Raw genomic sequence first — 16,964 nt, forward strand, 5'->3', positions numbered from 1 at the left:
AAGTTCCTCTCCTTCCTCTCTTTGTGTCTTTAATCTCTCTTTCTCTCTCTCTTTCTCTTTCTCTTTAGAGATACATGAATTCGCTCTCTACCTCTAAACGCCGTAACGGAGGTCTCTCAAAAAACGCCGTTACTTTCTACGGAGAGAAAAGGGTTATTTAAGCACGTGTCGTTTTTCGAAAAAAAAATTATATTATTTTTATTTTTTATTTAATTTAATTTTTTGGGGGAGGAGGGGTTTATCGTGTTTATGTTAATGATGGCTTTGGAGCAGCAATTAAGTCTGGCACAAAACCCCGTTGACGGCGAAGCTGACGGCGTTACTAACGGCGTGGAGGCTGCGCGCCCGACGTCGTTTGTTGACGGCGACAAAACGCCGAGGCTGCCACGGTGGACGCGGCAGGAGATTCTGGTCCTGATACAGGGGAAGCGGGTGGCGGAGACTCGGGCGAGGCAGCGTGGCAGGTCGGCCGGGTTGCCATTCGGGTCGGGTCAGGTGGAGCCGAAGTGGGCGTCCGTCTCGTCCTACTGCAAGCGACACGGGGTGAACCGGGGCCCCGTGCAGTGCCGGAAGCGGTGGAGCAATTTGGCCGGCGACTACAAGAAGATTAAGGAATGGGAGTCTCAGGTGAAGGAGGAAACGGAGTCGTTTTGGGTCATGCGGAATGATTTGAGGAGGGAGAGGAAGTTGCCCGGGTTTTTCGACAAGGAGGTTTATGATATCCTCGATTCCGGGTCGGGTGGGGCTCCGGAGTCCTCAATTCCAGGCCTCTCTTTGGCTTTGGCGGCTCCGGGTTCTGCGGCGGATGATACGGAGGCGGATGCCGGAGTTTTGTTCGATAGTGGAAGAACCGCCGCCGCGGAGGATGGGTTGTTCTCGGATTTCGAGCAGGATGAATCGGGTCGGAGTCGGACCCCCGAAAAAGAGGCTCCACCGGTTCCAAAGGAGGTTCCTGCTCCTACGCCAATTTCCGGTAATTGCTGTTTTTGAGTTTTATTTTTATTTTTGGATTGGTCTGAATTATAAATCTTTAATTTTTTTTTATAAAAGAAAAAAAAAAAAAAGTATATATATTTAGCGTGGCTTTCAGTGGGAATTGTTATTGTAGTCGTGTCTAGTGGTGGCCTATTCTGCCTTCTTATTGGTTCTGTATAGATTTTTAGAGAAGTGTGATGTTTTATAAAGTGTTGGGTGGGATTTTTTTAATGGATTTGGTGAGAAACTTTCTTTTTTCTTTTTTCTTTTTTATGGGTTTTGGGTTTTTGTGAAAGTCACGGGTCATAGTAAAACTTCATTTCCTTTTTGTTGCTTTGTTAAGGTTTTGGATGAATTCTTTAGGACCAAAAATGGTTATTGGAAAATGTTTTGCCAATAATTTGTGTTTGTTTTGATTTCCTTGTGTTTTTTAAACAGAGAAACAGTATCAACCAGTACTACGAAGCTGTCAGGGTCAAGGTAAGGCTATTTTCCTGCTTGCTTTTCGGATTGATACATCTTGTTACTGATCTAGTGCTCTTGATCTTAATAATGGCCAATGGGTGATTTTTTTTTTAACTTGAGGATGAAGTAATTGGAAATAACTTTGGTGGCGGATTGGGAAAAGCTCTAATTGGTTCGTAGTTAACAATGTTGACTTTTTGTAGGACAAATATGAGTTGAACATAACTTACCACGCAATTCAGCCTTTGATTGTCTTAGGTGCTTGGTTGAAAATGAACAAATTGATTTGTTATGGGATTACGTTTTAAACAATCAGATTGATTAGCATGTGAAAATAATGATCAACTAGGTGAAGCCAATGTTTTCAAGCCAACATCAAGTTGCAAAGTGAAAGTTGATAAGATCACGTGTGTACTGGGGTTCTGATTGTTAGCCTAATGACCAGGTCACAATCCGGGATTTCTTTCTTTCTTTCCTTTTTTTTTTTTTTTGTCTGTTTTGATTCAACTTGACCTTTTGGATCCTGCTTTTTCATGATAAACTGTTTAAACAAAGTTGTCACGCTTATGTTGGATTGCAATATGCTCGTTGAGACTATTTGCATCATATAATTGTAGGTCTGTTTACAATTCTGAACTGTGTGTTGAACTTAGAGCCTTTTAGAAGTAGCTACGAGAATTACTGCACTATTTGTAGCCCTTTCCATGATATCGACCACTAATAAAAATTTTAAACGCCGCTGCCAAGAGCCTTGTAGCTCAGTGATGTTGCTTGGTCTCCTTTACGGGGAGAAATGTGGCCTTAATCTTCCCTCCCCCGACTATTGTATCAATTGAATTAAAATAATAATAATAAAATGAAACGAGTGTAAACACTCTCAACATAGGATTCTTGTCCGAACTACAGTTCATATGCAGCTCTGGATAATTGTTAATATGTGAAATCAACTTAGTTAATTCAGGATAGTCTTAGCTTTCAACCTTGATGTCAAGATTGACGACTTTGATCAGATTTCTGGCCCCTTTTTGCTTTCCACTTGGGTGTCTTATGTCTTGTCCGATCAGCCATATGTTATACCTTTTTGTTGGATCTGATGTTTTGGAAATAGTTGTCTATCAAGTGACTGGAATATGTTTGAGAACCACTTGAAGGCTCATACTTGTTAATTTGACAATGCTTAAATTAAACCAAAGTTCTTTGAGTTGCGCTGAATTTCATACAATTTAAATTGTTTATCAAATGCCACTCATCTGGTCAGTCAGACTTGACCTTCATGATGCACCGGTTACCCTCTGCTTTAGACCATGGGTTTGCATTGTATATTAGGTAAGAAAATACAGGTTTCTGTAATAGTGGAGTTCTGAGTTAGGTGTGCTAAGAACATATTTTAATTATTGACACGAATAACAGCCAGCTGACACTTTTTAGGTGTGCTAAGACTTGACCTTCATGACACTTTTTACCGTCTGCAGGTACAACAAACGAGAAACAGCCAGCTTCAAATCCTGAGATAGGATCTACTTCTCAAGAGGGACGGAAGCGAAAAAGGCTTGCAACAGAAGAAGATGAGGAAACAGTTAGTCTGCAGAATCAGTTGGTTGATGTACTGGAAAAAAATGCAAAAATGCTGAGCGCTCAACTTGAATCTCAGAATGTGAACTTCCAACTGGATCGTGAACAGCGGAAAGATGATGTTAGTAGTTTAATTGGTGTTCTTAATAAGCTTGCAGATGCTTTAGGGAGGATCGCAGATAAGTTGTAGCGGACGGGGAATCTGAATACAGTGTACATAACAAGAGTTCTCTCCAACATTAGACGATAGCAGAGGCTGATGAATGGAAGCATAAGATTTAAGGATTTATCTCTAGATGATGACATTCAATATGGCATTCAAATATGTTTTTCTTGATTTTTTTTTTCTTTTCTTTCTTTATATATCTCCTTTATTCGCCACTTGAGTGGCTTATTACTGCGTCATAGGTTACATACACAGATATTGATTACAGAATTTCAGATACCACATTTCTGCTTCTCTTCTGTTACATGCCTCCAGTTTATAGGATATTCCCCTCGTTAATGTTTTTGTGATTGTACAAGTTCTCGATTTTAGTAAGCTGTATAAGCTTTTATTTTTTATTTTTGCCTTGCCTATAGGAAGGATTATTAATGTTACCTTCTTAAGCATGCATGGCAAGTATCTGGGAATTTTCACTGCTCATGGATTAATGTTTGACATTCTTAAGTCTCAGTGTAGAGTCATGGGTATGAAAGTGCTTAGACAATAATATTGTTACCCAAAAGAGAATTACATTTTAAATTCTATGATATGAGTTTGACTTACCTGTAAGTACTTTTCAAACAGAAATCTTCTTTTGTTTCAATGAGAAACTGTCACATCATTCACTAATTAAATAAAAAAGTGAATTTAAAACTTACTGCCACTTACCATTGTATATTTAAAATAAAATGACATGTCCAGTTAAAAAAATAGGGGAGATAAGTCAAACCCTTATATATAGGCTCTCAAAAGTTAATATGTGAAGATTTAGAAGGTAACAATTTAAATCTTATAGTTTTAAAAGTAACAAATTAAACCATAAGATATGAAAATAGTAATGAATTAACCCCTCAACCTATATTAATTTTTGAACAAAAGGATTTTTTGATAATGATGTTGATCTCAAATGTTTTGAGGTTTAATTTTTTATTTTTAAAATTCTTGGAGTTTAATTCGTTCTTTTTGAAATTATAGAGTTTAATTTATTACTTTTAAAAACATCATATTTAATTTGTTATTTTTGAAATTATAGGAATTTTTTTTAACGAGAGTGTTTAGAGCTCTTCTAGTGCCTATTATTCTCAAAATCTGTGTAGTCCCATGTCTCATACACTAGGTAATTACAACTTACAAGGAATGATTTCTTAAGGACGGTCCTAAGTTACTGATTAAAAATTTCAAATTCGAGACTCGATAGATCTCATAATATAAGATTTAATTTGTTACACCCTTTAATTATAAGATTTAAAAATAAATTTACTCCTCTTTTTTTGTTGGATACAAAAGGAAAAAGAATGTTGGGAGGTGGAATAGAACTTAAAGACAAAAACCATTAAACGTTTACATGATTTTTTTAATTGGAAAAACAAAAATGAAAGAAATGGAAAAAATGAAAGAGGAATTTCTAATGAAAATTCCCATCTATTATACACACAAATATTTGGAAATAATTAGATATAGAACACAGCTTATGCACTTACTGTCGACTCAAGCCCTAGTCTTAAGGATACCTTACAAAAAGGTCCTACTGCTTTATAAAAAGGTCTTCTCCATCATAAAAATACCCAAATTTTTATAATAATAAATGGTTAAATTTTTATAAATAAAAAAAAAATACCACACGCTATTTCTCTCACCTCTAAAAATGCCTCCAAAAAATTAGACCAATAAAAATTCAAACCAATTGAAACCCCAATCTAATTGGGAAAAAATATATATAGTGTAAATATGTTGAGTCATTAATAATGGTTAATTTTTCCTAAGACTTTTGAGGCTTCAATTTTTTGTATACGAATACCCTACACAATAGTTAAATTAAAAATCATATTACAACTTTACTTGACCATGCTTGAACCATGAAAATTAAAGATAAGGTAAATCACCTGTTAAAAATTAAATAAAATTTTCTTTATATTAAATTTTATTCTTGAACCATGATATTTGATCTCTATTTAAAATTAACCTTAATTTGTTTAGTATTTATTCATCAAATTATGTGTTTAACTCATCATAATGAGCTTTTTTCCAGTTAAATATAAAATGTCCAACTTAAATTTATCATTATAGGTCTCAAAAAAAGAGGCAAAAAAAAAAAAGGAAGGTATCTACTTTATCCATTGACGCAATTAAGTAATTAGATTCATGTTACCCCTAGACTATGTAGATTGCATTATTTCCATCAATGCCTTTATTAATCCCAACAACTTTACTCCCATAGCTAGACCTAGCATCTCATAAATATTCACTCTCCATAATTATGAGATGCCAAGGTTTATTCTTATGAATGCAATTCACTTTTCATAATACCGTAGTATTAGAGCATTCGCAGTAGGCTTAGCAAAGAGCTTAGCAAAGAGCTTAGCCAAAATTTACTAAATTTCCCTTAAAACACCCTCGCATCAGCCTCAACAAATCTGAAAGCGAAACTAGTTTTTGAACAATGGTTTGCTCAATAAATAATTTTAATTCTTTTTTTTTTTTTTATCTTCACACTGTCTCTTCATGCCAGAACAAAACAGAAGGCTCTCAATTGCAATGAAAGTAGGAACAACTGTCTTGGGTTGATTGATTTGGCCACTGTTGGTGGCTATCTAAGCATGAGTTGGTCGATTAGGCGATGGGTGTGGGGTAGTCAAGCTGGATGGGTTGTGATCTGGGTGGAGGATGACGGTCGTTGTGGGTCACCATTGTTCATTTGTTTGGTCTCTTTCTTTTAGCTAAAGTAGGTCTGCTTCTTTTATGTTTCGGGTTTGATTGTTGATGTTGTGATTTGATTGTTCGATATTGATTTGAGGCAGGGCTGTGATTGTTTGCTCTGGAAGATAAGTGAAAAAAAAAAAAATGGATAGAAACAAAATATAATATTTGAAAATAATAGTAGATTAGTTAAAGTAGCAAAAGCTGGATATTTATACTACATTTGACTAAAAATGCACTAAGTCTAATATGAATGCTCTTAGAGGGAACTAGAAAGCATGAGAGCCCATATAAAATAAAAATAAGTAAAAGGTTGGTTTCAAATATGTTGGGAGCCAACCATTAAAAAGAAAATGACATGTTTCCAGTCATGACTCACTTGGTTGGTTGGGTTAAGTCATGTGACTAGAGCTCAATTTTTTCCAAGTAAACATGCCAAGAACCTTCTAGCTAATTTAGGAGCTCTTGGTGTTTCCAAGAAAAACATCCAATGATCAACCCCCCCTCCTCACAATTATTGAAATATCCGGGAAAAAAAATGGTGAACATATCATGGATATTGTGACTTGCAGGCGATCATATCAGGCAGCTGATTATAAAAATATGGCTGTTGTCTGTTGAGAACAACCATTACTAGCATAGCTTGATTGCAAAGTTAGCGATATGTATTCCATCACAAAATATATGAATCAATTGGGGGGTAAACGTTTAAGTGACAATGCTATTCATTTACAAAAGATGTTCTTACAGAATGTAGCATTCTCATACACTAGTGATTGGAACTAATGATAGGATTTGAACTATGGCATGAGTTTTGCAACATACCAAGGGCCAAGATACCAAGACATCTGTCATCTCATATGCACTACTGTTTAATGACTGATAATCCCACAAAGCTACAAACAAAAGACAATAAGCTTATGTGATAAAAGAGTTCAAAAGATACCATGAGATTTCTGTCAGAAATCTATCATGAACCATCGCTCAAGCCTGCCTGTCTGAAACTTCAGAGAAAATCAAGAATCGTCGTCATCTGACCTTGACTTTGTCCGATACCTCCGACCAGATTTTTGGAAACCAGCACTTCCGTCTGCTGCATTTGTTTGTGATTCATCCTCCTCCATTGCACTAACTTCATGTTGGGCTTCCCCAGCCGCAATACCTACAAGAAAGCCTGCTCGACGCAAGAACTGCTTACGATCTTCTTCCATGTTTTGATTTAACACACCACTATCACTTGCTGCTTTGGCATCACTAGTCTTTTTCTTTGGAATAAAGATCACAGACTTTGACAGATCAGCTGAAGTATCAGCTGGCTCTAACATTGACTCTGGAGGCTTTGATTTATTTACAAGATTAATGAAGTCCATATATGCTTGAGCATTAGATTCTTCATCAAATTCACTCGTTGAATCAAAACTATAACGTGTATACTTGGAAGGATTTAGTAAATAATCCGGTAACCTAGAAGCATTTTGGTCTTCCAGAGTTCCATCATCTGAAACCGTAGGCTCCATCAAGGAGGCAGCCATAGTCTTTTCTTCTTCTTCTTCAAAAACACTTCCAACACTAGGGTCAAACCTGACACGTTTTTGTGGCTTAAAAACGGCATTATTGTCCTTCCTCTTCAATATGGATCTCAGCTGCTTACAATCTTCAGATGTTTCTACATGCAGTCCCTTAACTTCTGAGTCATGAGCAACACCAAAATTGTACTTTTGACCTTCAGCTTCATCCTCATCTTCTTTTAGCCTAATTTTTGCAGCCAGGTGATTGGCACGTGGATCCTTTGCAGTACTAGTACCATGTAATGAGTTAGTAAGCACATTGTGAGAGTTCAAATAAGACCCATGATCAGAAACATCTCCCATAAACAAACGATCACCCGCATTTTCTCTGCCTATAGCCACTTTGTCAAACTCATCTTCCTCTTCCTGCAACCAGTTCCAATCAAATAAGCAAAACAAAAAGAGTAAACCTCCACTGGAAAAAGAACAAGTAAAAGAAAAACAAAGAGTTTGGGAGGGGAGGGAGACTCGCATATAAGTTGTGTGTCTATGTCCAACACACACTCAAATTGAAACAACTAGGATACATGACTTCTCTACAACTCACCATTAATCCCAGGATAATACTATTTTCAACTTACATATAGACGCTCTTATCAGTATGCTACGACAACAATGATGACATCTACGGCCCTTCCCCCCTATAGCATCCATGCCACCCCATACAAGTACATTGCTAATGTCAAAAAAAAAAAAAAACCATAGGGCATCCATATTCAACAGATTCGGGTTTTTTTATTTTTATTTATTTTTAAACGTAAGGAAGCTTTCTAAAGAAGAGCCCTTTGGACTCGCTTCTAACCAGTAAAAACCTATAGACAACTGACCCCCACCTGCTAAAACCAGTTGCCATAAAATCCAAGGGCATTCACCTGACGAGCTAAGCAGAGTATATACGCTCATGCCAAGAGTATAGTCTATAGACCCCCACCCACCAAAACTAGTTGCCAGGTAATCCAACAGCATTCGCCTCTGACAGACTAAGCAGTTTAAGCTCATGCCCAAGAGCATAGATTCGGGCATGATATTTATTAATTAGTTGGTATATTGTCAACATTTCCCTCCAACTACAATTTTTTCCTCATTATAATTGTTGTTGTTGTTGTTGTTGTTTAACCCTTAACTCGTTACTTGGGAATACATGATTGTTAAGTTACAAGGAACTTTTCAACCAAAGTGGCATTTGAGTCGAAGCTCATGATCACTTAGGCATATTCAACACTCAAAGAGTTGCAATACTATGTAAAGACCAATCGCTTCCTACTTTGTTTGAAGTTTCGACATCTTGTCCTACTTAAAAACCATCAAACTAAACAGCTATTCCAGAAATATCATTATTATTACCCTATTTTATAACTAGTTTCCACAATACGAGTGACCCTTAGACACTTAACATTTTTTGTTGTTGATATCTTCTATAGTTTATACCCAAAAATTAAAAAATTAAAATTATGCAAAATGAAAAGAACCAAACCTCGCGGTCGAGAGTGGGGTCCAAGCCGATCGAAGATCTGATTTCCCATTCGTCTATATCAGCATCTCCGCCTCTAAACGACCGATCGGGCTGCTCATCCGCGTCGTCGTTTTGGTCATCGAGCTCTCTACGAAGCTTTCTTCGCGAAGCTCTTTGGTCTTTCTTAAAGCACTCGTCGAACGCCGATGAGCACGGCGTGTCGTCGCGGTCGCGTGTGTCGTTACTATCTCGCCTCCACTCTCGTCGCTCGACCTCGCCGTCGGTGAGGGACCACGGCGATGATTTCGAGGATGCGAGGGATCCGAACACCTTTTCGACTCGGGCTCGGAAGCTATCGTCTACGGATTCTGAGGACGCCATTGAGATTGAAGGAGAAGGAGATTTTTTGGGGTTTTCGTTCGGTGTTTGTGTGATCCCTTTAACAAGGAGAGGCAAAAGGCACCGCCTGTCGGTCATTATATGGTTTCAGCGGGGTCTTTAGGTAATTTGAAGACTTTGGGCTTTTTATTTTTTGAGAAGGATATATTTGGGCCTGGTTTAAGGCTTTTTTTTCTTTTTTGGGTTTACATTGGGCTTTTTTTCCTTTTTAAATGGGACCATAATGATAATGGGTCTGAGCTTTGTCTAGTTTTTGGCCCACGTTGGTTCTTGGATGTTGTTAGTCAAAATTTTGATGTTCCTATACTTATGTGAAATCCAATCCGATACTTTTTTTTTTTTTTTTTTTTTCAGTTAAATCCAATGGAACCCCAATGAAAAATACAATGTAAGAAAATGACAATGCAATTCTCAAAATTTTTTCATTTTTGTGATATATAATTAATAATTCTTCAAAAGATTTTATTCGATTTAATTGAGAAAGTAACGCACTGAGTATTTGCTCATTTCTCAAACATAGTGGAAAAATTGTGGGTTCCAACTAGCTCAATTAGTAAAGTTTTTTATGGTTGTATAAGAGATCTGGGGTTTAATCTCCGCCTACATCAAAAACTGATTGGTGTCTTGGTCTGATAATAAAAAACTATCATTAGGAACAGACGACATAGGTTGAAACTCTCACTAAAAAAAATAATAAAAAAATAATAGAAAAATTGGTTGGTTTCAAATATAAGATGGAAATTGTGAACTAACTCTAACATAAAGAAATGGGTTCTAGTTAGCTCAACTGGTAAAGTCTCTAATGGTTAAATAAGAGATTTGAAGTTCAATTCCCGTCTATACCAAAAATCGATTAATGTCTTTGTCTGATGATAAAAAGTGTTAGGAGCGGACGTCATAAATTGAAACTTTCTCAAAAAAAAAAACAAACAAACAAACAAACTTTTAACATAAATGGAAGAGAGTGTTTTTTTTCTTTTTAATTTTTTTTTATATGGAAGAAGTTATTGATTTTATTTAACATATGACTAGGAACATAAAGTTTTTCAGTAATCTATTACGGTTGATGCAAAATAAAAACAATGTTATACAAATCACAACTTTTTTTTATTAGAAACTTCTTATAAACTCAACGAAAACAAGTGTTTCCCTTGATTATCTAAATAACTTAGATGTACATGAGTCTCTATGCGGAATATATATTTACGTAATAAAAACGAAAAGAAGCTTGGTATTTTAGGATCTGTAGCATTTTTTACAATATAATATAATACAAAACTTAATTTAACTAATTAAATCATGGTGAAAATATATTATTGCCCCCTAAAATTTGGATCAAGTTTTATTTTAATTCCTGAAATTTGAAAGGCTCTTATTTTTTACCATTCCAAAATATTAAAAACATACCAAGTTACTAATTTGATAGTCTTGCTGTTATAACGGGACAACACATGAATTTGTTGAATTTTATTAATTAAAATCGTGGGAAAATAATTAAAATGGTAAGATTAGAAATGACTAACTTGGCAAATTTACAATTTTCTGGAATTCTTTTTTTTTTTTTTTAATTTCAAAAACTAAATTTGACTTGACCAAAATTTTAGGCACTAATTGTTTAATTTTACCTAAAATTACTAATAGTATTTTGATAATTTAATTATAGCCTTGAGTAGTTTAGGCTTTTATATTTGGCATACATGAAGACTTTGTATTTAGGATGTTTTCTGTTTTGTTTTGGTTTGTTTTTTGGTTGGGGTAGGAGATAGGACAAAGTTTAGTTATAAAATTGGTTGTAATCTAACCTTACTCAATATCATTCACATTATTACATATTTTGAAAATCTAACCATTGAATTGCATGCTCTTTATATTCTTAATACACATCAAATTTTGTGTCAGTTGAATATTATTCACTATATGATCTGTAAGCTTAAATTTTATACATAATTTTAAACTTCAAAAACTTGCAATTTAAACAATATATTGATGATATAATTATTAATCTTTAATTTTAAAGAAATTTTGCAAGCATAGAGTATATAAGAAAAAATATGTAATCTAATGGTGGATGTGGGGGCAGAAGAGTCTGAATATGTTTGCGGGCCTTGGGTTTGGTCCGAGGATATTAACTCATCCGAAGAGATCTTAGTGATAATAATTATTTTGGATATAAAAGCCCATAAGCAAATTATTACAAGAGAAGTTGGTGAAAATGGTCCGAGGAGGGAGATCTCCTCGGCTCTATGAAGTAAAGGTTGTACCATACACCCTGATGTATGTAAGGGGATTCTAGAAGGTCTAATGAGGGGGGATATGTTCCACGTGAGCACAGGAGGAAGGAGTGAATAAGAAATATCTTAGAGAAAGCTGCTACCACCGCATTAAAGATTCTGCACCTACCTCTCTAGCCGCATTAATGGGAAAATGACCTCTGAACAGTGGTGGACAGGGTTACAACTATTGTTTGAGGGTTTCAAGAAGACGATGGAGGGGACAAATATCTAGATTGGTGATCTGGTCCATACGTGGAAGAATGTGGGAAGAAGGAGGAGAATATAAAAGGAAAAGAGTGGCATTCAAGGGAGGGGATCAAGAAAAGAGAGAGAAAACATTGTACACATTACCTTCAACTATAATTTATTGTTGAGAGAAGAAAGAGCAATACAAGACATCCTCGGCTTACGTCCGAGGAGAGTTTCTGTCATATAATTATTTCATTGCACATGTATTGGCAATCTAGCCCATCATACTCGTTATCCATATATCCATAAAACCTAAGTTTCAAGCTCACGCTCTACAAATTTTATTGTATAAGGCTTTTTAGGCATGCACCTTTCATACAGTTGGGTCTGGGTGCAATTGTATCCTTACAATTGGCGCCGTCTGTGGGAAATCTTGTATTAAAGAAAGGATAACATGATGGCAAGCTCGGGTGCACGCCATGCAGAGTCTTTGGGGTCCCAACATGAAGATCACTTCCAACATCTTGAACGAGAGAGGGATCGAGAGGGCAATGTGCATATGGTGTATACCGGTAGGAGTCGTTCGCGCGGTGGAAGCAAAGTTCCTCATAAGGACAATGCAAAGGCCATGCAGAAGGAAATTGATCACCTGAAGAAGAAGCTGTGCCATGCGAGACGGAGGCGAACACCTTCCCTTTTTGATCCTTTTTCTGAAGGCTCCCAAGGTAGTAGTTACAAGCCAAGGTCCAGAACTCCTCCTAGTGAGACTTTCTCCTATGAGGAGGATGATCTTCATGGTCATAAGGGCAAGAAATCTTCTTCCAGGGGCTTGGAAAATGATGCTATGAGCAAGGCGCTGCACCAAATTTCCAAGTCACCTTTCACGCGCAGGGTGAAAAAAGGAAAGCTTCCTCAGCGCTTCGCCCAACCAAATTTCACTATCTATAATGGCCGAACAGACCCCATAGAGCATGTGAGTCATTATAATCAGAGAATGGTGGTGCATTCTAAAAACGAAACTTTAATGTGCAAAGTCTTCCCTTCTAGCTTGGAACCTATTGCGATGAGATGGTTTAATGGACTGAGGGCAAGTTCAATCAATTCCTTTATGGAGCTCACTATGGCATTTGGGTCTCGTTTCATTACTTGTAGTAGAGTTCCTCGGCCTCTAGATTCATTATTGTCCATGGCCATGAGGGAGGGGGAGACCTTGAAAACATACTCTAATAGATACTAGGAGATGTTTAATGAGATCAATGGTGATTTTGACAAGGTGGCGATCAATACTTTCAAGGTTGGCCTTCCAACTGATCACGACTTAAGAAAATCTTTGACCAAGAAGCCTGTAAGAAGTGTACGTCGACTCATGGATCGTATTGATGAATACAAATAGGTTGAGGAAGATCAGCAACAAGGTAAGGGGAAGGCGAAGGTTATCCCTCAGGAGAGGAGGGATTTCAAGTCGGATAAAAATATAATAACAATAGGCCGAGGAGAGATTTTGTTGGGCAATCTGGTTCAGCCCCTCCTCAGGCAGTGAATACTGTGTTTCGTGAACCTATGCAGCAGGTATTAGAGAAGATCCTTCATGAACCGTACTTTAAATGGCCCAACAAAATGGCAAGGGACCCTATAAAGCGTAATCAGAACCTTCATTGTCATTATCATCAAGAAATAGGTCATATCACTGAGAATTGTAGGACCTTGTGGAATCATTTGGAGCAGTTGGTTAAGGAGGGAAGGTTGAAGCAATTTTTATATCCGCCTAATAGGCAAGGAAATCATTCAGGCTCGTTAAATCAGGGTAATAATGCTTCAAGACCTCTTTTGGGTACAATCAACATTATTTTTGCTGCTCCAGGAATGACTGGTTCTCACCCTACTAGAGTGATGTCAGTGTCATGAGCTCTTGCTGAGGAGTCTCACTCTGAGCTGAAAAGGATTAAGGGGAATGCTCCACCTATCTTAGGTTTCTCGGAAGAAGACAAGATTGGGACTATCCAACCACATGATGATGCCTTGGTAGTTACGCTTAGAATAGGAGGCTATGACGTGAGAAGGGACCAGGGTAGTGGGGCCGACATTATGTACCCTGACTTGTTTAGGGGGCTCAACCTAAAGCTCAAGAATCTTACGGCTTATGATTCACCGCTCATAAGCTTTGAAGGGAAAGCTATCATTCCAAAAGAGCAAATTTAGTTACCTGTGCAATCAGGCCTGGAGATTGTAGACGTGGATTTCATTGTGGTAGACGCTTATTCTCCCTACACGGCCATTGTGGCAAGGCCTTGGCTGCATGCTCTAGGTATCGTTTCCTCAACTCTCTATGTCAAGGTGAAGCTCCCATCTAGGGGACTAATCGAGGAAATCGTTGGGAGTCAATCTATGGCTAGACAATGTATAACAGCTGCAGTTCTGCATCAGACTGGGTAAGAGTCATCAGCCTCGGCTGAAGGGGGTTCATAGCAATCAATATCCTCAGCCATGCGTAAGATTGCCGAGGTAGAAGAGCACGCGTGTGAAGAGTTGGACAAGGTTCTTATTGACGATGATCCCGAAAAATTCTTTCAGTTAGGAATTCAACTCCCACCTCTGGAAAAGGAAGAGTTGGTCATGTTTTTGAAAAGGAATATGGATGTATTTGCGTGGAATGCTTATGAGGCCCCGGGGGTTGATCTAAGTTTCATTTGTCACTATTTGAATGTCAACCCGTCCGTGGTGCCGAGGAAACAACCACCTTGACGCTTATCTAAGGAGCATGCTGAGGCTGTCAAGGAAGTACTTAAGCTCAAAGGGGCTGATGCTATTAAAGAGGTATTCTATCCTGAATGGTTGGCTCACACAGTAGTAGTGAAGAAGAAGAATGAGAAGTGGAAAGTTTGCGTAGACTTCACAGATTTGAACAAGGCTTGCCCTAAAGATTCATTCCCAATACCTCGTATAGATCAATTGGTGGATGCCACTGTTGGGCATCCTCGGATGAGCTTTCTGGATGCTTTTCAGGGTTACCACTAGATACCCTTGGCTTTGGAGGATCAGGAGAAAACGGCCTTTGTAACTCCTACAGGGAATTATCATTATAAGGTGATGACGTTCGGTTTGAAGAATGCAGGGGCTACTTATCAAAGAATGATGACCAGGATGTTTGAGCCTCAGTTGAGAAAAACAATTGAAGTGTATGTGGACGACATGGTAGTGAAGAGTAAAATGGTTTCTATGCATATATTAGACTTGAGTGATACTTTTCAAACGCTAAGGAAGTACAAGTTATGCCTAAACGCTTCCAAGTGCTCCTTTGGGGTGGGATTAGTAAGTTGCTGGGTTAAATGGTAACACACAGAGGAATTGAAGTCAATCTTGCTCAAGTCAAGACAATTAATAGCTTACAACCACCTCGGAATCCAAAGGAAGTTCAAAGGTTGACAGGGATGACCGCTGCCCTCAACCGATTTATTTCACGGTCCGTAGACAAGTGCAGGCCTTTCTTCCAGCTGCTGAATAAGTGAAAATGATTTGAATGGACCGAGGAATGTGCTACAGCTTTTCAACAGCTTAAGGAATATCTTTTATGTCCGCCCATTATGTCTCGGCCAGAAATTGATGAGGTTTTGTTCGCGTATATTGTTGTGGCTGTTCATGCTGTTAGTTTAGTTCTAATACGGGTTGATAACAATGTACAGAAGCCAATTTATTATCTGAGCAAATCCTTACATAAGGCCGAGGTACATTATCTGCCGTTGGAAAAGGCGATCCTCGCGGTGGTGTATGGTACGCGTAAGCTTCCCCACTATTTTCAATCTCATACAGTTGTGGTTCTGACTTAGCTTCCTCTTAAATCTGTACTTCGAAGTGCTGATTATACGAGTAGGATTGCTAAATGGGGCACCATCTTAGGGGCTTTTGACATCAAGTATATGCCTCGAACCTCTATGAAAGGTCAAGTGCTTGCTGATTCGGTCGCGGAGTTTGTTGAGCCATCATTAGAAGATAATGCAAAAGGGTTGGACATGGATGAAAAATCAGTTGGCATGATCTTGTGCAAGGTGCCTGCGACATGGAAAGTGTATGTTGACGAAGCAGCAAATCAAAAAGGATCCGGTGTGGGACTAGTTCTAGTATCCCCTGAGGGGATTACTTTTGAGAGGTCCTTGAGATTGGGATTCTCGGCCACCAACAATGAGGCGGAGTATGAAGCTTTATTGGTTGGAATGGATATGGTTCAGAAAATGGGAGGAAAATCAGTGCAAATGTTCTCAGATTCGCAATTAGTCGTAGGCCAGGTAGAGGGGACATTGGAGGCTAAAGATCCAAGAATGCAAGAATATCTAACCCGAGCTAGGTATTTAGAATCAAAGTTTGAATCTTTTATCTTGTTGCATGTCTCAAGGAGTATGAATACCCATGCCAATTCCCTGGCTACCCTTGCAACGTCCTCGCCACAAAGTCTACCCCGGGTTATCCTTGTGGAAGATTTGTTCAAGCCCTCTGGAATGAGTGTTGACACCATTCGGGTTCATCAGATAAAAGTAGAACCTAGTTGGATGGACCCTATAATGTCCTTCCTTAGGAGTAATGTCTTGCCCGAGGAGAAATCTGAAGCAGACAAAATACGTAGGAAGGCACCTCGGTTTTGGTTATCCGAGGATCAAAAGTTATACAAACGCTCATTTTCAGGACCATATTTGCTGTGTGTACATCCTAATGCAACGGAGTTACTTTTGGAAGAGTTGCATGAAGAAATTTGTGGAAGTCACATAGGAGGAAGATCTTTGGCACATAGAGCTCTTACCCAGGGATATTGGTGGCCCAATATGCAGAGAGAAGCACAGGATTATGCAAGAAAGTGCGACTAGTGTCAGAGGTATGCTTCCAACATTCATCAACTAGGGGGTGTCCTTAATCCTCTGTCTAGTCCCTGGCCTTTTGCTCAATGGAGCTTAAACATTGTAGGACCTTTTCCAAAGGCAGCAGGGAACAGAAGGTGGTTGCTTGTCAGGACAGATTACTTCACTAAGTGGGTTGAAGCTGAACCAATGTCAAACATCAGGGACGTGGATGCAAAGAAGTTTGTCTGGAAAAATATTGTCACTAGGTTTGGAATCCCTCATACTCTCATTTCAAATAATGGTCTGCAGTTTGATAGTAAAGCCTTCAGAAGGTATTATGGT

At 38.1% G+C, this 16,964-nt stretch overlaps 3 protein-coding genes across 3 annotated transcripts; 2 read left to right on the forward strand and 1 right to left on the reverse strand.

The window, feature by feature from the left end:
• Positions 1-30: 30 nt before the first annotated feature.
• On the forward strand, positions 31-3,776 carry LOC142626954 (trihelix transcription factor ASR3). The gene is made up of 3 exons (XM_075800703.1): positions 31-973; positions 1,414-1,455; positions 2,913-3,776. The coding sequence occupies exons 1-3, from the start codon at positions 250-252 to the stop codon at positions 3,200-3,202; spliced, it is 1,056 nt and encodes a 351-aa protein (XP_075656818.1). The 5' UTR covers positions 31-249; the 3' UTR covers positions 3,203-3,776.
• Positions 3,777-6,615: 2,839 nt separating this feature from the next.
• Positions 6,616-9,390, reverse strand: LOC142626667 (uncharacterized). The gene is made up of 2 exons (XM_075800376.1): positions 8,957-9,390; positions 6,616-7,848 (listed from the first exon to the last, which is right to left on the reverse strand). Exons 1-2 carry the CDS (start codon positions 9,314-9,316, stop codon positions 6,931-6,933), a joined length of 1,278 nt encoding a protein of 425 aa, XP_075656491.1. The 5' UTR covers positions 9,317-9,390; the 3' UTR covers positions 6,616-6,930.
• Positions 9,391-15,377: 5,987 nt separating this feature from the next.
• LOC142628890 (uncharacterized) lies at positions 15,378-16,649 on the forward strand. The gene is made up of 3 exons (XM_075802922.1): positions 15,378-15,518; positions 15,621-16,013; positions 16,077-16,649. The coding sequence occupies exons 1-3, from the start codon at positions 15,378-15,380 to the stop codon at positions 16,647-16,649; spliced, it is 1,107 nt and encodes a 368-aa protein (XP_075659037.1).
• Positions 16,650-16,964: the final 315 nt, after the last annotated feature.

This window comes from Castanea sativa, chromosome 3 (assembly GCF_040712315.1).
Source record: "Castanea sativa cultivar Marrone di Chiusa Pesio chromosome 3, ASM4071231v1".
Taxonomy (NCBI): domain Eukaryota; kingdom Viridiplantae; phylum Streptophyta; class Magnoliopsida; order Fagales; family Fagaceae; genus Castanea; species Castanea sativa.